Source organism: Camelus dromedarius, chromosome 7 (assembly GCF_036321535.1).
Source record: "Camelus dromedarius isolate mCamDro1 chromosome 7, mCamDro1.pat, whole genome shotgun sequence".
In the NCBI taxonomy this organism is placed as follows: Eukaryota; Metazoa; Chordata; class Mammalia; order Artiodactyla; family Camelidae; genus Camelus; species Camelus dromedarius.
This window is the reverse complement of record NC_087442.1, coordinates 77,903,237-77,928,793: the sequence shown is the minus strand read 5'-3', so window position 1 is coordinate 77,928,793 and position 25,557 is coordinate 77,903,237. Positions and strand designations below refer to the sequence as shown.

At 32.9% G+C, this 25,557-nt stretch overlaps 1 protein-coding gene across 1 annotated transcript in view; it reads left to right on the top strand.

Annotated features, from left to right (window-relative positions):
* The window catches only part of COG5 (component of oligomeric golgi complex 5), a 240,196-nt gene that overhangs the window by 93,074 nt on the left and 121,565 nt on the right, over positions 1-25,557 (top strand). The window contains exon 7 of the mRNA XM_031454688.2: positions 12,517-12,647. Within this exon, the coding sequence (XP_031310548.2) occupies positions 12,517-12,647 (131 nt within the window). The remainder of the gene's footprint in view (positions 1-12,516; positions 12,648-25,557) is intronic.

The window sequence follows — 25,557 nt, the reverse complement described above, 5'->3', positions numbered from 1 at the left end:
CACCGCTGGTGTCACTTCCCAAATCCTGCCTTTACAACTTAAGAATTGTGAATTTGAGCAAGATAATTAAATGCTCTATGCCTCAGTTTTGTTGTCCGTAAATAGATGAAAGTACCTAACTGAAGGGTTATCAGATTAAATGAGTAGTGTACAGGTTCTGATAATAGTGTCTGGACACGTAGTGTATTAGCTTGCTAGGGCTGCTGTAACAAAGTACCACAAACTGGGTGGCTTAAACAACAGAAAAGTATTGTCTCACAGTTCTGGAGGCTGGAAGTTGTAGGAGAGAGAAACTTTTCCTTTCTTTCATTCTAGGTTCTTTGGCATAGGACAGATTAACGGAAGAAAAAATTTAATTTCATGTGTAAGCAAACCTCAAAGTTATGAAGCTCTCAGAGAGTCAGGCATTTGAGGCTCGTATGCCATCTTGAGCTAAGGAGAAGAGGGTAGGGGTCTGAGATCTGAAAGGGGAGGAAGGCAGCTCACAGGAAGATGGGAAGAGCAGATGTTTGCTAAGCCAGTGTTTGCCATGCCAGGCAGGACTCTGGTGTAAAAAGTTCTCTCTACGATTATTATTTGTCTTCCTGGACGGACTCTACCTAATTTTAGGCAGTTAAGGGAGAGGTAAAATAAACTCTCCCTGCGTCTGTTAGGGCTTAATTGCCCCTAGCTCAAAATAATCCACATCTCTAGTGATGTATTTTGGGGTCATGTGTTCAGTTCCCCCGCAAAGCCCAAAATCCAGATGTCGGTAGGGTTCATTCCTTTTGAAGGCTTCGAGGGAAGAATTTGCTATGTGCCTGTCCCCTCCTTATGGTGGTCTATAGGAGTCCTTAATGTTTTTTGACTTTTGTGGAAGCATTACGCCAACCTTTCCCTTCATCTTCACATGACATTCTCCCTGTGTGTTGGTGACTGTGTCCAAATTTCCCCTTTTTGTAAGAATATCAATCATATGGGATTATGGGCCTCATTTTAACTAATTACATCTGAAACTACCTTATTTCCAAATTAGGTTATATACTGAGGTATAATCTTAGGACATCAACATATGAAGTGGTGGTGGGGGATACAAGTCAGCCCTTGACACATAGTAAACACTATATAATTGTTAATTATTGCTGTCGTTATCCTGGTGACTAGTTGTGTGTGATTTTCATATAGCCATATGATGTTTCTTGTGTTTTTTCAGTAACATTCAGATATAGAATATGATCTAGGCTTCTGACCTAGGCTAAATAAGGACAAAAATCCCTCCTCCCTTTGGGAAGGTGCAATTGGAATAAAAAATCAGGGAATATAACACCAAACCCTTCCCTCCCCATGAATATTCTACCCATTCACTTTTTTAAAATTTTTATTTTATTAAGTTAGTTTACAATGTTGTGTCAATTTCCAGTATAGCATGCAATTTTTCAGTCATATATGAACATGCATGTATTCATTGTCACATTCTTTTTCACTGTGAGCTACCACAAGATCCATTCATTTTCACACCCTATGTAACCAACTTACCAAAGAAACTGAGGGCAGCTACTCACCTGAGCCTGCCTGCTCTCTCCTTGAGTGGGCTATCTATCCCTTAATAAATCCCCATTTTACTTTCTTAACCTCCGAGTCCTGTCTCTGAATTCTTTCTGCAACAAGACAAGAACCTAATCACTGGCAACGTAAGGAGTCTTCATAGAGCGTGGGTTTTTATGATTTTCATATAGCCATATGATATTTCTTGTATTTTTTCAGTAAAATTCAGATATAGAATAAAAATTAATACAGCTAAAAATTGTTCTATCGTGTGTGTATGTGTGTACATATATACAGAGACAGAGATTCTATGGTCATAGTTTAATAGGTACTGTTCATACAAGAGTAAGACATGTGGATATGTATCTTCCTCATTTTTTGTATTATTGCTTCTTGGTACTTTATACTATGTAAATAAGATCCTTTATTGAAAATTTTAAAGGAGATAAATGAAGGAGTTGTATCAGGATTTACATGGGTTTTGTTTCTTTTAGTATTGCATCTTAAACCAGTGTGGTGTAATTACTGTGTTTTCCTAAGTGTGTTCCATGAGTGCTAGTTCTACTAGATCTTCTGTAATTTGAGGGGAAAATATGAGGGACAAATAGATTTGGGAAATATTATATATTATATGCCTCTTTTAGATGATTCTAGTACATATTATTGGTTCTGAGGAATAAAGAAACCCACTTCATTTTGTGCTTAACTCAGCATCTCCTAAACTTGTCATAATGCCTACTAATACAGTACAGAGTCACTGTCCACTAAAGATTTAATCTTTTGAAGTGCCAAGACCCCAGAAAAGCAGTCCCTTGAGTATCCATAATTAGGAATTATATGGACAAAAATCTTCTAGTGTGTGAGTTTATTGTTAAACTTTTTGGCTAGAAGGACTGCCTGGATTACAGTTCTGTTTTCTAGCTTGTCAGCAAAGCTGTCATATAAATGTTTTGAAGGTAGGATTAGTGTCTGTTGTCTATGTATTCAGGCAGTACCTAGCACATAGGAGGGCATTTAAATGGCTGTTTGAAAGAGAAAATCAAAGCAGTGCAGATGCTTCTTGATGTCTTTCATAAGCAAGATGAAGAGGGAAAATGATTTTTTGTTGTTGTTCAGTAAGCCCTGTAGTTCTGTTTGATGTATTTCTGTTGCAGTTTTTCGTCATTAAAAAAAAAAGCTTCATTGAGGTATGATAGATACATGATAACCTGCATATTTTTAAAGTCTTTCACAAAGCATAATTATTTGAGTTACCTATGCTGTTTGTAGTGTGAAGTTACTCATAATATTCCTTTTTTAACCATTTAGTATTGGTAATTTCTTTATTGATGTCATCTGTCTCAGTCCTGATATTGGTAATTTGTGTGTTCTTTTTTCTGACTCAGTTTAGCTAGAGGTTTTCATTCCTATATGTCTTCTAAAAGAAGTAGCTTTTGATTTCATTAATATTCTCTAAAGTTTTAGATTGCTATGTTGTTCATTATTGTTTCCTTTATTCTGCTTGTTTTGGGTTTTCTTCCTTTTCTAATTTTTTAAGTTGGAAACAGAGTTCATCTATTTGAAAACTTTCTTCTTTTGCAATATAGGTCTTTGGTGCTATAAATGTCTAAGTATTACTTTGGCTGAATCCTGCAAACTGTGCTGTATTGTGTTTTCATTTTCATTTAGTTTAAAATAGTTTCTTTTTTGATTTCCTCTTTCATCATGGTTTTTAGAAAGAAGTTATTTTGAATATTTAAAAATTTCTAGGAATCTTTATGTTTTTGACTTTTATCTATCCCACTTTGTTCAAAAAGCATACTTGATATGAATTGAATCCTTTTAAATTTATTGAAACTTGATTCAGGCCCAGGATGTTATCCTATCTGACAAATAATCTTTGTAATCTTGGAAAGAATATGTGTTTTGATGTTGTATAGAACTTTTTATAGATACCAGTTGGATCAAGTTGGTTGATAGTTTTGTTCAAATTTCCTAATTCTTTGTTATCTTCTTGTACTGTAAACTCTTGATAGAGAGGTGTTGTAATCTCTTCCTGTATTTTCCAATTTGACTATTTCTCTTTGCAGTTCTATCAGTTCACCATTTTGAATCTCGTTTGTTAGGTGTATAAGTGTTTAAGATTATATCCTTTTAATGATTTAATCCTTTTCTTATTAAATGAAACCCTCTTCTTGTTATTCTTTGCTTTGAAATCTACTTTTTAAAAGATAAATTAATATAATTCAGGTGTTTTTGGCTTATGTATCTTGTGTGTGTGTGTATATATATATATTATTAGCTCTATATATTTCTTTTCTTTAATTGAAGTATAGTTGATTTACAATATTGTGTTAGTTTCAGGTGTACAGCATAGAGATCTGTTTTTTTGTTTTCTTTTGTTTCAGATTATATTTCATTACAGGTTATTACAAGATATCAGGTAAAATTCTCTATGCCATTCAGTAAATCCTTGTTGCTTACCTATTACATGTATGGTAGTTTGTATCTGTTAATCCCATACTCCTAATTTGTCCTTCTCCCCAGTCCATCTCCCCTTTGGTAACCATAAATTTGTTTTCTGTGTCTGTGAGTTTGTTTTTGTTTTGTAAGATGTAGATTCATTTGCATTATTTTTTATATTCCACATGTAAGTGATACCATATAGTATTTATTTTTCTTTGTCTGACTTACCGCACTAAGCATAATACTCTCTAGGTCTATCCATGTTGCTGCAAATGGCAATATTTTATTCTTTTTAATGACTGAGTAATATTCCATTATATTTATAGAATATATGTACAGACACACACACGCGTGCGTGCGCGCACACACACACACACACACACATCACCTTAACCCAGTTGTCTATTGCTTGGCACTTGGATTGCATTCATGTGTTGGCTGTGGTAAACAGCCAGTGCTGCTATGAACATTGGGGTGCTTGTATCTTTTTGAATTAGAGTTTACTTCCTTTCCAGATATATGCCCAGGATTGGAATCGCCACATCATATGGTAGCACTATTTTTAATTTTTTAAAGAAACTCTATACTGTTTTCCAAAGTGGCTGCATCAGTTTACATTCCCGCTAACGATGCAGGAGGGCTGTTTTTTCTCCACACCCTCTCCAGCATTTATTATTTGTAGACTTTTTGATGATGGCCATTCTGACCAGTGTGAGTTGATACCTCACCATAAACTTGATTTGCATTTCTCTAATTGTTTGTGATGTTGAGTATCTTTTCATGTAACTGTTGGCCATCTGTCTTCTTTGGAGAAATGTCTGTTTAGGTCTTCTGCCCATTTTTTGATTGGGTAGTTTGTTTTTTGATACCGAGTTGTATGAGCTGTTTGTATATTTTATATGTTAACCCCTCATCAGTTGCATCATTTGCACATATCTTCTCCCATTGAATAGGTTGTCTTTTCATTTTGTTGATGGTTTCCTTTGGCTGTGCAAAACCTTGTAAGTTTGGTTAGGTCCCATTTGCTTATTTTTGCTTTTAGTTCTTTTGCCTTGGGAGACTGATCTAAGAAAAATATTGTGACAATTTATATCAAAGAATGTTTGCCTGTGTTCTCTTCTAAGAATTTTATGGTGTTATATCTTATATTTAGGTTTTTAAATCATTTTATTTTTGCATATGATGTGAAATGTTCTAATCTCATTGATTTATATATAGCTGTCCAGCTTTCTCCACACTGCTTGTTGATAAGACTCTTTTCTCCATTGTGTATTCTTGCCTCCTTTGTCATAGATTAATTGACTGTGGGTGTGTAGGTTTATTTCCAGGCTCTCTATTCTGTTCCATTGATACATTTGTGATCCATTGATTATTTAGAAATAAATGTGTTGTTCTTTTATTTTCAAATATTTGGGATAATTATAGGTTTTTTTATTATTGATTCTTAGTTTGATTCTATTACAGTAAAAAAATACATTTTGTATGATTTCAGTTCTTTCAAATTTAAAATGTTTGTTTTATGGCTCAGGACATGCTCTGTCTTGGTCGGTATCCCTGTGTAGTTAAACAGAATTTATATTCTGCTTTTGTTCTATCGGAGTCCATTAGAGTCTCTTGGTTTATGGTAGTGTTTGTTTTTTCTATATCCTTGGTGATTTTATCTAGTGCTTCTCAATTTTTGAGGGAAAGATTATTGACGCTTACTTCTGGTTAGGTACTGATAGGAAGGTAGGCACTGAACAAAGCACTTGAAATATCTTCCTGGAGGGAAAAATAGTTGGTTTTATATAAATCCATGTTTTAAAACTATAATGCCATATCAGTAGCACCATGGTTAGAAAGTCAGAGTAAGGGGAAAAAAAGGTGCCCGGAGGAAAGACAGAAAATACACTTTTTTTTTTTTTCTTTCTTTCTTTGGCCCTGGGCAATTTTTTTTGCTAACTAAATAAAGAGACACAGTAAGACTTACAAAAGGAAAACTAATCCCCTTTTTTAATAATATGGTTTTTCCCCTCCCTGCTGTGACAGCCAGAAAAAAAACTAAGGCTTTAGATGCTAAATTTCATGAAGCTTTGAAGAAGATCAACATGTCCTGAGAAGTACTTTGGACTTTCATGAAATATAAAGATTTCACCCAAAGGAGTTTACTTAAGCCTGAGGTTTATTCTCTGCATAGTTCAAGAAGCAGTATCAATTAAGAATTGGTTAGAAAAGTACAGATTTTAACCTCTTGTGTGTTATTTTTAATAATACTGAATTCCTTGTCTGATTTTGAAGGCCCTTCTCCCTTCCTTCCTCCATTAAAAAAAAAACAGAGGTTAGTAACTAATATCCCATTTATGAAAATAATAACTTACATGTTTAGGGAGGTTTGCAAAAACATTCTTCATGCGTATTATCTCATTTGATCCATAGAACCCTGTGAGATTTGTAACACAGGTATTTTATTCTTTACTCTTGTAATCTAAGAAAGATTAAGGGATTTTTCTCAGGTCATAAAATTGAGTAGAATAAAGGTCAGGTATTCTCACTCCTAATTCAACATTCTTTCTCTAATACTCTGCTTTTGAAAGGATGTACCTGTTTTCTCCAGAACTTCAGTAGAATTGACTTCATTTAAAGAATACTTTTATTGATTTTATAAGTGTTCCAGTTAGCATATATTATTTCAGTTTACATCAGGATAAATTGCAAAGATTATTAGAAAGCTTTAGTAGATTTTTAAACATTGACTTAATCCAGAATTTTCTTTTATATAAACTTGTTTTTTTAATATTTTTTGATTATTTACCCATTGATAACTATAAATTTTTTTATGCTTTTAATGGCAATACCTTTATGTGTATTCATATTATTTTATTCTCTTTTTCTGATTTTAATTTTACTTTTCATTAGAAAAAGTTAGAAATTGTATATTAATAGTTTTGAAGTTGCCCTTGTAATTCATTTGGATTAGAAATTATTTTCCCTCATAACTGGAATAAATATTTTATATTGTTCAAAATCTTTTCTATGATTGATTTTATTTGTTACAAGAAGCTTTTATTAATAATTTTTCCTATTTGTTTAGTTATATTTTGATTATTATATATTAAAATCTTACACCTTTTAAACCCATGTTATTCTGTTTTTCAGTCTGTGTCATCATTTTTACTTCTGTGAAAATACCACATTACTTTTTTAAAACTTTGCTTTATAATTTCATTGTTTTCATTTATATTACATATTATTGAAATCACTCAAATTGTAATAAACATTTTTCTTGAAACTATTTTTTCCTATAGGCCTATTTTGTTATCAGATTCAAGATACCTACTTAAGTATGATTAAATTATGTCAAGTATAAAACTTTTTACACCTAGAATAAAGAAATGAAAATCAGTGTGTGTACATAGTTGTCATTTTTGGAGTTTTGTTGGACTTCTTGACTTTAAAGTTTCCTCTAACTTTGTGTGTTTTCTAAGGCTGCTTTAGTGAAATAATTTTTTTTAATCGGGGGTAGGGGAGTTTTTAAAACAACCCTATCTTAGACTTAACCATTTGAAATAAATAACAAATAGGGATTCTGAGATGATTTTGTTGTGGCGGTGGTGGTGATAATGATACTTTCAGTACTTGGACGCCCAGATGTCGTTGTTAATTGGATAATTTAGTTTTACCAGTATTTTAACCCTGCAGCATCCATGTTGTTTGACGGTGTTTTGTGGTTGTTTTGCCTTAATTTAAATTTGTTATTTAGCTCAGTATTCTCCAGTAACTGTATTTTTTATAAAACATATGTTGTGGGGGCAGGAAAGATTGATGTTGCAGAGCAAGGTAAAACATGGTCATTGTGATAAGCCCTGATCTTACAATACTATTTATTTTGATTTAAAGGTAACATTTTTATTGAGTGGATTCTACAGTGACATCTTTCCTTTCCAGATTATTATTCATCAGTCTGCCAGATAACCCTTTATAAATCATAGCCTTACATTTTACTATTTGCTTTTGTAAAAGTCAGGCTTTAGTCTGCAGTTTCTTAATACTCAAGGCTTTGTAGAAAAGTCAGATGTGGTGCTTTTTAGATAATTGTATGATTGTATTCTGCAAATGGCCTTAAGAAGTAATATATAAATAAATAAAAATTAACAAACCAACAGACTGGGAAAGTATTCATAGCAAATATATTAGGCAAACAGTGCTTATTATTGTATAATCAGTACAAAGTGATGTAAAAAGAAATAGGGGTGAAAATTCATAGAGATTTTCAAAAGGAGATACAGATAGTAAAAAAATTAGTTATTCAGCCTCATCATTTAAAAGTTCATGTTAGACTGCAAATAAGAACATACTTCTAGCAGCATATAAAATTTTCAAAACAGTGATACTATCCAGTGCTATCTATGGTGAGGTAACCCATAAATTACTGGGAAATTGTATAAACTGGTTATACCCTTTTTGAAAAGCAGTTTGATAATTTATGTCAATAAACTTACAATTGTTACTTTGATCTAATAATTTTATTGTTGTTTCTCAAGGAAATAATTAAAGATATTTAAAATCTTTATTTTTCTTTATGATAAATAATTACTCCATATTAGGAAAATGGTTAAATACTTTTTCATTTATTTGGTGAAATGTTGGGCAACTGTCAAAAATTGGCATTTATAAGTGCTATAATATGGGGGAATGCTTATAACATTAAGTTGATAAGAAGACACTGTAAATAAATATAATTAAAAATATGAACAAGACTCATGGGTAAGTTAAAAAGTAGGTTAAGAATGTAAAAAAATATAGTAGATCTTTACTTTTAAGCACAACCAAGATTTTAAGTATTTTAGGAACATCTGAAGGTTGGTTGAAATTTCTCTGAAGCACTCATCTGAGTTGTGCTCTTTGCATAGTTGGTGTGTAGGAGGGGAGTCACTTTCATCAGTAAGTGACTGTAGCCAGCTGCCCAGTCCCCGTATGTCAGTTTTTGCTTTTCTGTTCTTTCTCACACAAACATCCAGAGGGAGGGAGTATGCTATTTTGATGCTACTTGGGAATTTGAAGATACGTAAATTGCTCAGACATATTCATGTATATTTCAGTGATTCACTTGGCAGTTGTGGCCTCTGTGTTGTGGGGTTATATAATTTCCTCCCTTCAAAATATTCTGATTTTCAAAAATTCTTTAATTAGCATAGCATTTTTAAATGGAAGAGCCTTTATTGAGTTAACCAGTTAATAATCTTAGTGTTATTAAACTCTTCTTCACGAGAAACAATGTATTCTGTTTTTCCCAGTGTCTCATTTGTCACTAATCCTATCCAGATCTGACACTTTTTATCTCTAGAAGTTCAATTTGTGCTTCACTTTATTATACGTGTCTTTACTAACACGTTTAGTCTTTTTTTGTTTTTGAACACGAGATATGGTTATAACTGTTGTAATCTCCTTGTTTATAATGCTATAAACTCTGCCGTTGGTTCATACTTGTTTAATATTTAATGGGAAAATGTGAAATGCAAAACTGTTTTTAACATGTGTAAGCTACAAATACTGCCTACCAAGCTTAAGTATTAGAATATTTTAAGCATGTTGTATTGACTGTCTCTATAACTTTTCTAAATGTTGTTAATGTTTGTATGTGTCCCTAAGTAACTTATCATTTAATCTTACGCATGTTAACTTAATATGAATTACCTCTTCTGTGTGTATTATTCTAAAACTTGTTCTTCTTCCTTAATATTATGTTATTGAGAGGCATCACATTGATGTGTATACCTGTTTTTTACTTTTCTGTAGTAGTGCTTAGAATGAATATAGTTTTATTTATCTTTTGTCCAGTTGATGGTCATTTCAGCGATACTTGTTTTGTTTTTAACAATGCTGTTATGAAATTTCCCTAGATGTGCTTCACAAGGAACAGATGCAAAAAGGCTTGCAATGGTGATAGTAATTGTATGCAACAGACAAACAGGAGGAGGGATTTAGTATGAGCCATCCATTCTCCTGGGTGGGTGGATAGTGTTGCTACTTTTTTTTTTGTCTGTCTCCTCCCAACCCCCTGTTTCTACCTTTGTCTCTTTTATTGAAAAGCAGTTTTGTGAAATAATCAGGAAGAAAAATAATACGGCACTTTCTCTCTCCCAGCTGGTAGAACCCTTTGACTCCAAATTTAGCATATCTTTTGGTTATTTCTTAAAATGAGTGATTGTAAATATAGAAAGGTTAAACAGATTGGGGAGTTGGGAAAGGGAGGTGGTTAGATAATGTGATGAGGGCCACTGTTTACCTTAAAAATGTATTGGGGTTAATCATTTATGTCTCTTCTTTACTAGATTGTAAACTCTGTGAGGCCATACACTATATTTAGTTTTTTCTATTTGTCCCAGAACCTGATATAATACATCTTATTTGTATCTGTCAGTGGTTGTAACTTTGTGCTTTTTCTTCCTGTCTTAGACTTGTCTACTTGGGCTCAGGATTTATGTCTGATTCTTTCCTGTATGTTTGTGGCTTATAAATGACTGATACTCAATAAATGGATTGAATGAATGATTTGAATCGTCTCCAGAGTTACAGATCAATGTTCACAAGAGTAAAGGAACTGTTGGCTTTGCTTATCCCTAGAAAGTTATAACTGGAGGGAACATTAGGGTTTATGTAGTCTAGTTCTTCATTTTTCAGATAAAGTAAGTGGTATCAAAGATTGCAAGACTTACATCCAGAAACATATATGGCAGAAGTAGTTAGAAACCAGCCAGATCTCTTACTCATAGTGCATTTTCCTTTTTTTAACTTAATTGTGATATTTTTGCTCAGATAACAGAAAAAAAGAAAAGTTGTTAACAAGCATGAAAAGAAGATATTTTCTATTATCTGTATGTTTGTAGTTTGATTCTATATGGTCTAGTCAGTGTTTCAGGGTGAACATAGCATTTCCTCATTGATCATTACCACAACTTAGGTAAGATAAAATTTTCTCAAATTTTTATGAAAAATAAAATTTAAAAATCAGATTAAAAATATTTCCTTTGGATTATAATTCACCCTACATTTACATAATAGATTGGTGTATAAAATGCTTTGTTATTCATGAACTTATATTCATTCTTCTGATAGTCTAAAGAGTTATGTAGGATGTAAATGATAAATTATTGACATTTTACTGATGAAAAAACTGAGGTTCAGTGAGGCTGTATTGCTTAATTATGATAACCTAGTGAGTAAATTATGAGGCAGAATCTAAGCTCAAATGATTTAAAGGCATTTTCAATACTCTTCCCACTGTAGAAAGCCAAAAGTCCCTTTAAGATAGACACATTTTTAAAAATGCTTGTGGTTGAAGGACAATTCGTAGTAACTACCATTAGCTACCCTTTGCATTGTTTCCTTTCATCCGCTTAGGTAGAACTACTATATAGTGTTCAGTCAGCAGATACTTGGGTACTGCTAAGTGGTCAATTAGCATTGTACTGGATGCTTTAATGTAGTTTCATCTAGGTAGTACATTATGACCCACCTTAAGTAAAATACGATAGTATATAAGTGCTAGGGATATATTTTAATAAGATTTAAAGTTTAGAAATTAGTTCTAATCAAGAGAATATAGTGAGAGACACATTTGATATTCTGTTGAGGAACTGGAAAACAATCATCATCTGTGTAGATCAGTTTTGTTTTTTAGAAATAATTTATCTTGTTAAAATAGAAAATATGAGTTTTAGAACTATGTCTGAGATGCTTAATAAAACCTTGATCTTTATTTGTAGCATGTTTTTCATTTTTCAAACCTTTTTATTAAAGCATAACACAGACTTTTTGTAGCATTTTAGTTACCTTAGGTATGTCTAGGATTAAGCCAAAAAATAAAAAAAAAATTTCTATAAATAGAAATGTGCAGAGACAACTGTTGTAACATATTGTTAGATTTCTTTTCATACTTCTTGTTCTGCAGGTATAATTCTATAAATAGAATATATATAATTCTATGGAATTTATATTTATGTATTATATTTATAGTTTAATTCTATGTTTACATATTATTATATAAATACATATATGTTTACATATAATTATATAGATAGGTTAATGTCTCTGTAATTTTTTTATTCAATAATACCATGAAATTCCTTCAATGTAAATTAGGTCTGTATGATCATGTAATCATTCTGCAAATGTTGGACATTTGTTTCAAATGTTTTGTTATTACAGAATAACTTTTAAAACTGTCTTGCAACTTGAGAAATTTCTAAGATTATCAGGATATTTACTTACACTAAATAAATTGGGCACACTTTTTTGGTAATCTGTTGATAGTACTTTGAATTTAGGATAATCATAATTTTTACTCTTGCTCTACCAATTCTGTCATATTTGGAATATCTTGCTCCAGAGTAAAGTTGCTTATTAAGTAGAAAATGTTTGGGTGACTATTTTTTAAATACAGATTTTGAAAGGAAATAGTGTTCAACAACAAATCTACAATATTTTGAAGAAGTCAGACGTGATGCTTTGATACCTTGATATGTATTCAGTATTGAAATATTTAAATGTATGTTCTTTTTTTAATAGATTATCTTTCTCAAGGAATAGATCTTTCTGGAATTGAAGTAATAGAAAATGATCTACTTTTTATTGCAAGAGCTCGACTCGAAGTGGAAAATCAAGCTAAGCGTCTACTAGAACAGGGTGTGGAGACTCAGGTAATAAAAATAATACTGCTTTTTTAATATGAAAAATATGTCATAATATAGATGAACATTTGATTTTGGTTTTAAAAAAGGGATATATGTCCTTGTTTTATCACTGAGGAATTATGGATTATGGTCTACGGTTTGAATTGGAGTTTAGGACATAAACTAAGTACAGGGAAGTTTTTTAAATATATGTTTATTTACTTCTACTAAAAACAGATTCTAAAATTTCTAATATATGTAATATGCAGTATATTTAATATCGTGTGTATATGTGGATAGATAGTTAACAGATGTTGAATATGCTTAGTTTGTCCGAGGCATGGTACTCACGTAAGGCTTTCAGTACCCCAGTAAGCATGGTATTGCTGCTTCCATTTCATAAATGCGGAAACTAAGAGCTTACATAATTTGTTGAAGATCACGCATCTAGGAAATGATATAGTTTGGCAAACATGAAGCACTCTGACCCCAGAAACTTGCACCCTTAATAATCTCTCTGTTAGAATTAAAAAAAAAAAAAAAAAAGACTCGAGATTTCTCCTAATGTATCATTTTCCTGATGCTTAATTTTCTGAGTTAGAGGAAACCTAAAGGTATTGATGTAGTAGAATCAATGATTTAGATGTAAGTCTCGGTTCTTCTCTATCTGTATTGCACCAGATATTTTCTCCATTTGTATTGGACCTAAATACGGTTATTAATATACATTTTTATTCATATTCTTTAACCCAGGAATTTCATTTTATGCATTTGTATTGGACAAAAACAGTTTTATAAATACTCAGTTCTTTAAGTAGTCTCTAAATCAGGAAGGTATTTATTTGACTTCTGATTCTTAATTGTAACTGATGTCAGTTACTGTTTTAAATGAACTTTGAAAGTTGATTATCGTATACGTGTTGAAAAGTGAACAAATTAGAGACATACAAATAGAATAAAATACCACACCTGTGAAATCAAAACTCAGGTCAAGAAATAGGACTGGAGTCTATTCACTGTCTCTCACAATCACCACTCTCTCCTTTTTTTCAAAGGTAACTTTTGTTCTAACACTGGAGTTTAGTTTTATTTGCTGCCAATTGTGTTTCAACTCTAGATCTCACTATAAAGATAAAATGCTTATACTGTTAAAAAAATAAGATACTTGTCTACATCAAATAAGAGATGATACCTTTTTCTCAAAGAAATGCTCAAGGAATTGCAAGTCAACTTTGAATTAAGATGAATATTTGTATAGAAAATTGGTAGCAGCCCAGTTCATTAAAAATAATCTCTGATTTAAATCTCTGTTTACTGTTTAAAAATTTTTACCTGTGAAGTTTTTATTGCTACATATGTACATATATGCATATATCTTTAACTTACACAATTCTTAATATTTTACTATATTTTAGAATCATGAGGAAAATGGTAGAAGGGAAACAATATTGAAGTTTGTAGAATTAAAATATAATTTTTAACAGAGACGAGGGATTTTAACACCCAAAGGAATGGTTACTTAAAAGCCTTTTTAAAATTATATTCTCATATTTTAAATATTTTCTAGAGATTCCTAAGTAAACTATTTTAGGTATGTTATTATTTTGTGTACATTTTAACATTTGTCAAGTATAACTTTGCTTCAGTTCTTAAATCATACTGAAATTAAAGTAGAACTGATAAACTTTTAAGAAATTATTCCTTAAATATTGATAGTATTATTATATATTCAGAATGTATAAAGTTAATCAAAAGATTATTCAGTTTTTCAATGGGTGACTGTTGTTTCACTAGTGGCCCGTATCTTATCAATGAGATTAAATAAGATAAAGAAGAAGATTAAAAATACTGTGTGTTTACTGGGTAGATGTGCAATGATCTGCGTGGAACCAGAAAGCTATAATTTTGGTGTATGTTTCTGTGTGGCTTGGAGGAGGGCAGATTTTTCTAGGTGGAAGGGAATATTATCTCTTTGTGAGACTGCATGTATTATATTATCATAGTTTCTTAACATTAATCATTAATATTTTCTAATTCATTTGTCTTGTTAAATTCCATATGTATAAACCTTCAGAGTATAATTTGGCTTCCTATGTAATTTTCTGAAAGGGAGAAAATGTACTGATTTGCCAATGTTAGTATGCTGGTTCATTTCACAGTTTTTACAGTGTTTCTTAGGTATAAACTGATATTCATTCTTATAATATCATTTATTTCTGAATTTAGTCATGTGTGTGTGTTTCCCTCAGACCTGGGTCCTGTGGGTTATTCTCATAAAGTCAGGTTTCTGGCTTTGGAGAGATGAGAAGATGAAACCCTCATCAATGATGATGTCACTGAGATAGTATTTTTGGGAAGCAGGATGTTTTAGTGGAAAGAGTCTGTGTTTTGGAGCCTCTTTCCTATTCCTCTTAGAAAGCAACAAGACAGAGGTAACATCCAGCTGTGTCAACAAGCAGTTTAGGAATTAAGGATGAAACTAACCTTTATTGAATGCCTGTTCTCTGTCAGGATTTGTGTTAGTCACTTTATATTTTTTACCTCAGTCACAGTAACAGATCTGGGAGGAAGATATAATTATCCACTTTTTATAGTTAAGAAAACAAAGGCCTGGAAAGGTTAAGAAATAAGCTGCAGACTACTCAGCTAGCAAGTGGTAGAGTCATGGTCTGGAGTGCCTGCTTTCCCTTTTTTTTTTTTTTTTTCTTAATAGGACCAAGCAGTTTATTCTAATTTTGTTAAATAATTACATTTTATATCATTCAACAATTTGTGAAGCAATTTATATTGAAAAAGGAATTTTTATAGTATAAAAATTTCTTTGCGAAGTCTCCATGTGATGACTAATCTAAACCAGTTTTTCAGTACTCCTCACAATTGTTATTTCTCACTGTCCAACTTTTTCTTTTTTTCCATTCTCTGAAATGACTCTTTTAGACTGTCCACTGTCCATCAGCCCTCCCCTCACACCCCACACACCTAGTAAGGCAGATGCCCTTAATTTCTACTTCCCAGAGGTGCCTCTTGCAGCACCTGTACCCTGGGTCCCGTTTTCTTAAGAAACCTTATCGTTTGTATTTCCATCTCATTTATTACGTCATCCTCTCTCTTACCCTTTTCCTTCTTGTCAGCATTTAAATATACATCTTTTACGCCACTCTCCTCTGCATTCTCTGTTTCACAAGCTTTCTTTTAGTTGTTCACATGCCCATTTTCCTTCCTCCTTTAGGTCCTTCTTGTTCTTTTTATGCCTGGAATATTCTTTCCACTTCCCATTAAAACAGTTGGGGCCCTTATATCTATTTGATTCTCAAAATATATTCCCATTTATAAGAAATCATTGAAATAGTTAAACATATTATTAATATTTATTATAAGTATAGACTAATAAAATAATTACAGCATTTTAATTTTTAATTAATATTGCATGCTTGAAATATTACACTTAAGTAGTTTATAGACTCATAACCTGAATAGAGATACTCAGTAAAGAAGGAACTTTTGAGAAATTGCATGTCATCACTTGCATTTAAGAATTAACTTCTGATATTAATTCGGTTTTTCAAAAATATTAGTGATCTTCTTTTATTGAGTCTGTAGTTGGTGGCCATCATTTTCAGTGTCAATTAATTGTAAAACTCAAATTTACTAAAAGAAAATTAGTGCAATTTCTTTTTGTAGCATTCTTTTTCCATAACCAGAAATGTTAAAATTAATGCAGATAACTTCTTTTTGAGCATTACTGTGTTTTCCCTAGTTAATTCCTTAAGTGTGCTGTATTCATTTGTAGGTTTTAATAGCTTTGTAGTACTACAAAGTCTCTAGTACTCTATTATAAAACTTAGGTCTTGGAAGACATAAACTAATAATCATTTAGATGCTAATGAAGTGTCGTTTCTAATTATATTAAAAAACTATAAATTTCTGACCTCACAAAGTCATGTTATTTCTGTATGAAACAGTTTCGTAGTGATACCACTGCCACTTTCTTTATAAAAAGTTGGGAAGCATACCATCATCACCGCATTAGGAAAAACATTCTTCAATTTACTTGGCAGTCTTTTTCACAAACATGGGGCTAGGTATGGTGACCATCTGCAGCTCTTCCTTGACTCCTCTTTCTTTCTTTCTTTTTTTTTACTGATCCTCAGAATCTTTCATTGACACATGCTGGACAAAGAAAGAGAGAACCTTATGGTGTTTTCAAAACTGCAACAGACTCCATTACCTCAAGCTCTAACTAGCTTTCAAAAATAGGTGATAGAGATTTTGATCTGGATGAGTTCCTGCATCACCATAGATACCAGGCCCCCACAGTGAAATGGTGACATTTTAATTAGAAAGATGGCTTTAACTTGTGAATTACAAGCTTTCCCAGTAAACAAGTGCAGGACTTTCTGGAGGTTCCAGGATGGAGGAAGATGATGTTCTTCTTTGTCTTTAAAAGTCACCAGGAAGAGGGTCTGCGCGCTGAGGTCTTTTCAGCTCTGTACTGGGCTATAATCTCCCTTGTGGTAGTTGTTGCCAGTACTAGGATGTAAACATGCACCAACCCGCCTTTTCCCTGAGTCAGAAAATCTCTGTCAGGCCCAGAGTACCAGTGCTTAGCAGTTGTCAGCTAAAACTACCAGGACAGCATAATCTAGACAGACTCTCTAAGATAACAGTGTGGAATTGAAGTTCAAAGGCTAACTGTCTCCATGGCACACAGTAGATGATTATGATGTTAGGAACCGTTTTTACTCACGTAGTTAAAAATTCTAAACTGTTTCTAGTTCAGAAAGAGTACCAATTCAGATGTGTTGAAGATTTCTGGAAGTTAAGCATTTTCTTAAGCTTCAAAAAGAACTTTCTGGCAAAGTCGAACCCACTGATTCCTTTTGTCATTAATTACGATAATTCAGTATGCAACAGTTCTTTTGTGATCCTTTTCTGTGGGCCCAACACCAACAGTGGGCTCAATGTCAATTGACTTATCAAGCTTAATATCTGCTTTAAGAAGTCTAGCTTTCCTATTGTTAGGGGCTGTTTTTCCTGGCTTGAGTCATTAATTCTAGAACAGATCTCATCATTGAATCTATAGAAATGTTTTGCATATTTGGTCAAAATGTTTTTGCCATTTACTAAATATAAATTTCAATAATTTTTCAACTCTTGTTTGAAGCATTTTCTCTTGACACACAGTAAACAATTTAGGGGAAGGGCGAGATGGGTGAAGGGGCCAAAGGGTACAAACTTCCAGTTATAAAATAAGTCACGAAGATATAACGTACAACATTGTGATTATAGCTAATAATACTGTATTGTATATTTGAACGTTGCTAATAGAGTAGATTTTAAAAGTTCTCATCACAGGAAGAAAATTTTGTGACTATATATGGTGACAGAGGTTTATTAACTGAACTTGCTGTAGTAATCATTTTGCAATACATACAAATATGGAATCATTAAATTATATACCTGAAACTAATATAATGTATGTCAATTATATCTCAATTTTAAAATGTATAAAGGATGATCATAGTATGAGCTCTTCAAGTTACACAGATCTAAAGATACCATACATTTTCTTTATTTTACCAGCCTCAGTAGATAATTTGCCACCCCTGTCTTTTGCCTCTATCACTGTTAGCTTTCCTTAGATTCTAAATTGATCATCTAAATGGTTTCCCTAAAGCTTAATTTGTCTTGCTTGTCCAGCTTGTGCTTACTATTTTATTCTTAAATTTGAATGGATATTAATTTGAACTCTTACTTAACACTCTAAATCAGGGGTTGACAAACTACATACAGTCTGTGGACTGTTTTTTTGTGGCCCAAGTGCTAAGAGTTGTTTTTAATATTTTTAAGTAGTTGGAAAGAAAAACAGAAAGAACATACAACAGAGACCATATGTGGCCTTCACAGCCTAAAATATTTACTGTCTTGCCCTTTAAGAACCTTAAATGTGTGCTGATCCCAATTTAAATGTATTTTCTTCGTGGTGGGTGCTTTAATATTTTCCCTCTTCCATCCTTTCTTCCTCCCAGCACCGTTTCCTCTTTTGCAGTATTTCAGTTATGTTATTTCTCTGTGTTTTTGTTCCATGCCACATGTAAAGTAGTAATGTTATTCTTGTTTCTGTATTGTACAGTCATGTTACTTTCTTCTTTATATGGTCTCTTGCCGTGAACAATGCACAGGAACACTGGCTGCTTCGTTACTTATTGTGGTCTTGCAGTGCAGATTCACATCTGACTACTTGCTTCCAGCCCTAGGGTCTTCAGTGTTACTGCCCTCCATGGTTTTTCACTTTGCTGAATAACGTCTCATTTTTATCCTGCCCTGTGAATAACTTTTTCAGAAACTGACTAAGGTTTCTTTATATTTCATATAGAATTCTATCACTACTCTTTGATTAAAATTTGGTAATCACTCTTTAATGTATGTAAAATTGTGTTCTGTTTCTCAAAAATTCAGAACTTTTTAATTTGGATAACTCTTCTTTATATTATTTTACTCAATTTAAACATCCTTATGCTGGCTTTTTGTTAGAGCAGTAAATGCTACAATTTTTATTTTGCAATTCAGAAAAAAAAGGGAATAACCAGGCAACCACTTTGCATCACTATAGATTACTTTGCATTTTCCATAGATTTATACAATTGAAGTCATACAGTGTGTTCTTTCTTGTGTCTGGCTCTATCCATTCAACACAATTATTTTGAAATTGATTTGTATCGTGTGCATAGGTAGCTGGTCCTTTTTAAATTGCTAATTAGTATTCCATTTTATTGAAGTACATTTATCTGTTCACTTATTGACAGTCATTTGGGTTATTTCCAGTTTGGGGCTACTGCAAATAAAGCTGCCATGAACAGTCAAGTACATGTCTGTGTCAGCATGTTTCCTTTTGTTGAGTAAATACCTAATGCAAAGAATAGTTGGGTTTTTGTCAAAGAAGGGTATGTTTACTTTTTAGAGAGACTGCTAGTTTTCCAAAGTGGTTCTCCTATTTTATATTCCCATATGAGTAGATTAGAGTTTTGGTTCCTCCAGATCCTTGCCAAAATTTGATGTTGGCAGTCTTTTAAATTTTAACCATTTCAATAGGGTAGATTCTCACTATAGTTTCAACTTACCTTTTCTTAATTGCTGATGTGACCAACTTTTCAAATGCCTAATAATCTTACAAAGATCTCTGCCCAACATTTGAAGAATTTATTGTCTTCTTACTGATTTGTAAGGATTCTTTTTGTTTTGTTTGTGTTTTTTTGGAGGGGGGTGGTAATTTTGTTTATTTATATACCCCCACTGCCATTTTCTTTTAATGTCTTCCTGTTTCTTTTTTGGTTTTTGGTTTTGTTTTGTTTATGGTTTTGGAGAGGGAAGGTAATTATGTCTATTTATTTGTTTATTTATAATGGAGGTACTGGGGATTGAACCCTAGACCTTGTGCATGCTAAGCACGTGCTCTACCACTGAGCTATACCTTCCCCTCTGTAAGGATTCTTACTGTATTCTGGGTACATTCTTTTGTCCTACATGTGTATTGTAAATATTTTCTCCCATTCTGTGGCTTGCCTTTTTTGTTTTAGCATTGTTATAGAGGTGTAATTTACACACCATAAAATTCATGCATTTTAAGCATTATAGTTTGATGAGTTTTACTAAATTTATAGTTGTGCAGCCATCTCACAACCCAGATTTTTTTTTTAAAAAACTGGTATCACCACAAAGCAGTCTCCTAATGCCTGTTTGCTGTCAGTTCCTCCTCCCACCCCTAGACCGAGGCCATTACTGATTTGCTTTCTCTCTCTCTGTGGAGTTGCCTTTTTCTAAAAATGTCATATAAATGGAACTAGATAGTAGGCAATCTTACATATCTAGCTTCTTTCACTTAGCACAATGTACTATTTAGGTTCATCTATAGTTGTTGAATATTTAAGTAGTCCTTTTTACTGCTGAGTAATGTTCCAATCTATGGATATACTCAGTTTGTTTATTGATAAGTTGATGAACATTTGATTGGTTAGTCTTTGGCCTTTAAGACTAATGCTGCCCTCCCCCTCCCCCTGCCTCGATATCATCTTTTTGGAGAGCAAAATTTTTTAATTTGATAAAACCAGTTTATCCAGTTTTCATTTGTGTGTTATATAAGAAGTTTTTGTCTACCCTAAAGTTGGAAAGCTTTCTTCCTACGTTTCCTTTTATAATCTTATAATTTTATGTTTTAAGTTTAATTTTTATGTAAGGTTTACTTTTTTCTCATAGGCATATTCAGTTGCTCAAGCACCTTTTGTTGAGAAAGATTATTTTTTTCCTCCATTGAAATACTTTGTGAATTTGTGTGTATTATGGCACCTTGAGAGTATTTTAACTCCCTGTCAATCTTTCTGCTAATGGTTTTAACATCTATTGATAATTTTTGCCTAAATCTTTTTATTTTTTTCAACAGAGATTGTAAAAGAGTGGTTTTATATTTTTGTTATTACTGTGTATTTGTTAGCCATGATTCTTTTGTAAAGAGGAACTTTCACTCAATAGATAAGAATACTTGGTTACCCTGAACTGCAGTTCCTTTTTAAAATGATGAAAATGATGGGTAAATACTTAAATTTTATACTTTCATTACCAATTTAGAGAGTAGTTTATATAATAAATCACCTTCAGTGGTGGCAAATGACACATAATTTTGTTCTTTGGTTTTCCTTTTTTTTTTTTAATTGTTATGGACTCATGTATTTTTAAATATTGTTCTTTGATCAGTTTGGTGCTGGGTGAGACTGCTAGAGCTGTAACGAGCTAGACCAGCAGTGGCTTAAACAGTTAGGGGTTTGTCTGGATGTGGGCAGTGCTAATACTGTTTCAGCTATTTGACAAGGATGCAGGTCTTTCTTTCCATTCTACCTTCCTTAGTGTCATCTTACTTGTCACATCATGGTCACAAGATAACTGTCACACCCATAGGCATTATGTTCAAGGTGTGGAGACAGGGCATGTCAGCTGGCAGTCAAAAGGCTCTGTCACAAAATCCTTGTTCATGATTGTCCCAGCAGACCTGTCCTTATGTCTCATTGGCCAGAGATGGGTCTCATGGTCACCCCAGCTGTCAGGAGGACTGTGAAAACAAGGATCTGGTGAAGAGAAATGGAATTGTCAGCGTTGGCTTAGGCTGATAAGGAGCCATTGGCTGCTGCAGTGCACACTGCCACTCCTTGGGAAAATGAGGTTTTTACTAATTAAGAAAGAAGGAGAGAATGAATTTGGGGGAATAACTAACAATGTCTGCCATAAATACCTTTGGAAAAGCCCAGAATGACTAGAATTATTATATGGTATTGTTTTATTTAAAAGTAAGCTACAAATATACATTTAACTTAAAAATTATATTGTAGGAGGAGGGCGTAGCTCCCTCTGTAGGTAGACGGTGCGCTTAGCATGTACGAGGTCCTGGGTTCAATTCCCTAGTACCTCCATTTAAAAAAGGTTTTTAAATAAATAAATCTAATCCCCCCCCCCACAAAAAATCCAAAATAATTTATATTTAAAGAGTAAGATTTGGGGGCTTGCCACATTATCATTTCATGATTACTTTAATTTTCCTATAAAATTCATTTTATTATTACCCATTTTTAGTGTCCTTGAAATATATTCTGCTATTATCTAATATGATTAGAATATTGTTTTAAGTATTGACATCGTTTAAAAACTTCAGTGCCAGACTATAGTTCGTATAGACTATGTTCTTCAGATTTGTTTTATATAAAGAAATTTGGAAGTTAAAAGAAACTTTTTCTGTATATTGATCATCTCTTTACCTTCTCCATTTTCTTAGGCTCTCTGCATGTTACTCTTTTTCTGCAGAATCTTCCTCTTCCAATCCATGTTCATTTTCATTCTCTTCTCTCTTTTTTCTTTATTCTCTCATTTTCCCTGTGCCTTTCTATAGATCTTCTCTTTTTCTGCTTCTCTCCAAAAAGGGCTAGAATAAAGTTGATTTCTGGTTGATAAGATTATATTGCACTATTAAATGTTCATCTTAGTTTCTTAATTTCATTTGGTTATGCACTGTTGACTGCTGATTGTTAACAGGATCTGAAATAATCATATTAGGTTAGCTGAGCAGTACATATCAAGCATTAGTGTGCTGTATGCTAGTGAATCAGAAAAGCCACTGGTAAGCTCTGGATCACAACCAAGATAGCTAATATAATTCTTGCTTTTAAATTGCGTTGTTTAATGTGATTGTCTCTTCCTTCAGTACTTGTAATCTCCCATGGGGCTCCATTAGGTTTTCAGTGTTTTAGGCATGTCATAGCCCCAAAAAAGTATCAGGTGTATGTGTCATGTTAGGGCACATGAATATTACAAATTGCCGTAAGTGTTTTGACCAAATATATACTTATTATGTGGAAGGTGTTGTGGATTTATTAACACTACTCTTGATAAATAAAACGCTTGGATTTTAGAATGCCTCATTTATTGTGCATGATGAAGGTGCTGTGCTTTTTTATTGTGTTAAATTTAAATGAAAACTAGCCTCAGTTTATTAAATACATATGTTCGAATGAGGGAGCAGTTTAAAGAATTGTCTGCTTTTTGATAAAAATTCTCAGATCTGACTCTTTTCTATGCTATAGAAAAATAAAACAAAAATCTTTGGGGGGTTTTCAACAGTAAATGTTGTCTGTTTAGTGAAAGATAAGTGTTCTTTGACTCTTTGCTTGAGCTGACTTTGCATCTTTGTCACTATGATCTCTTTGACTTTGGGGAGCCAAGTTGGAAACATGTGGATCATTTTTCTCTCCGTCCCCACCTTTCTCTGTCACTCCCCACTTTTTAATGTGATTCTAGTGTTCATCTTTTATTTTAATTGAATATGAAATGGCTTTCTAATCAAACCTTGAGGAAATGTTGTAGTCCTGAAACCTCCTCACTAACGATCAAAACAGCAGAATAGCAGCAGCAGAGTTTGTTGTGTTTGTCCTTTTCTTTCCCTCTGCTTATTGCATTCTTTTAGATATGAAACCTAAAGAAAAAGATTTAGCTGCTGAGGAATTATTTCATTACTTTTACAAAAAAGTAAAATATGATCGTTAGTCTTTATGATACAAAGGTTATTTAAACCTCGCAGAGTGAACTCCTGGTAGTGTACAACTATGCAATGTTTGCATTTTGTTTCTGATTAGATCAAATTCTGTCACCTTTTCCATTTCTAACTTCAGTTATTTTGAAGCTTTTAAAATCCTACCAAACTTTTGGTTTAGTGCTGTATTTATGCCCAAAGAGGTCATCTGTTTTTTGCCTGTAGCTTAGTAAATGCTAGACTATTGCTTGCTGTTTTATGAACAGACTTGACAGCAGTGTTGCTCTATCTCTGTTCTATTAGCTCAGCACTAGCGGTTGCTTTGGTTACACTGCTCCTGTTTTGGAAAGCTTTTTAGGGTTCCTAAACAACTATGCCTCTTTTCTGACTGTATTCTTGTGGGATTTTATTTTCCTCTCACGTAATGCTACAGAGATGTTGAAAAAGAAAGAAAAAAATGCATCATATGTATTTGCTTCCAAAGCAGGAGAAATAACTTTAGTTTAATATAGAAAATGATTGTGCCATCTCCTGAAATGTTTTCGAAGAGGTTGAAGTCTTTCTTGATCTACTTACGAAGCTGTCCTTTTACCCTATTACATGACCTTCATTTTTATGTAACTATAGTTGATTTACAACATTGTGTTAGTTTCAGAAGTATAGCTTCAGTTTCTCTTCCATTATAGATTATTATAAGATACTGACTATAGCTCCCTGTGCTATATAGTAAATCCTTGTTGTTTATCTGTTTTACATATAGTGGTTGTGTATCTGTTAATCCTGTACACCTGATTTATCCTTCCCTCTGCCCTTTCCTCTTTGGTAACCATAGGTTTGTTTTCTATCTTTGTGAGTCTTTTGTAAATAAGTTGGTTTGTATTATTTTTTTGGATTCCACTTATAAGTGATATATAATATTTGTCTTTGTCTCACTTAGTATGATAATCTTTAGGTCTATCCATGTTGCTGCAAATGACAGTAGTTCATTCTATTTTAAGGCTGATTATACTCCATATTTTGTGTGTGTGTGTGTATTTTCTTTATCCATTCACCTGTTGGTGGACATTTAGGTTGCTTCCATGTCTTGGCTACTGTAAATAGTGCTTCTTTGAACATTGGGGTGCATGTATCTTTCCAAATTTTGTCTTTTCTGGATATATGCCCAGGTATTGCTGGATCATATGGTAACTCTATTTTCAGTTTTTTACGGAACGTCTATACTGTTTTCCTTAACGGCTATGCCAATTTACATTCCCACCAACAGTGTAGGAGGGTTCCCTTTTCTCCACACTCTCTTCAGCATTTACTATTTGTAGACTTTTTGATGATGGCCATTCTGCCTAGTGTGAGGTGATACCTCACTACAGTTTTGATTTGCATTTCTCTAATAATTAGCGATGTTGAACATCTTTTCCTGTGCCTGTTGGCCATCTGTGTGTCTTGTTTGGAGAAATGTCTATTAAAGTCTTCTTCCTGTTTTTGATTGGGTTTATTTTTTTGATACTGAGTCATTTGAGCTTTCTAGGGTTATTTCGAAATTAAGCCCTTGTCAGTCACATCATTGCAAATATTTTATCCCAGTCTGTATGTTGTCTTTTTGTTTTGTTTATGGTTTTCTTCACTGTGCAAAGGTTTGTTTGATTAGGTACCATTTGTTTATTTTTGCTTTTATTTCTTTTGCCTTGGGAGACTATTACGTGGTCTTTCATCTCATTTTATACTACAGTTTATGAATTTTGGAAATTTGATGTAAGGTTAAGTGATTTATTGAAGGATGCAGTAATAATTTGTAGGTAAATTATTCTTAGAATATCGACTCATTTAAAGAGAAGATGTTGTCTGGAAGAAATTGTTACCTTTTCAGTAGAA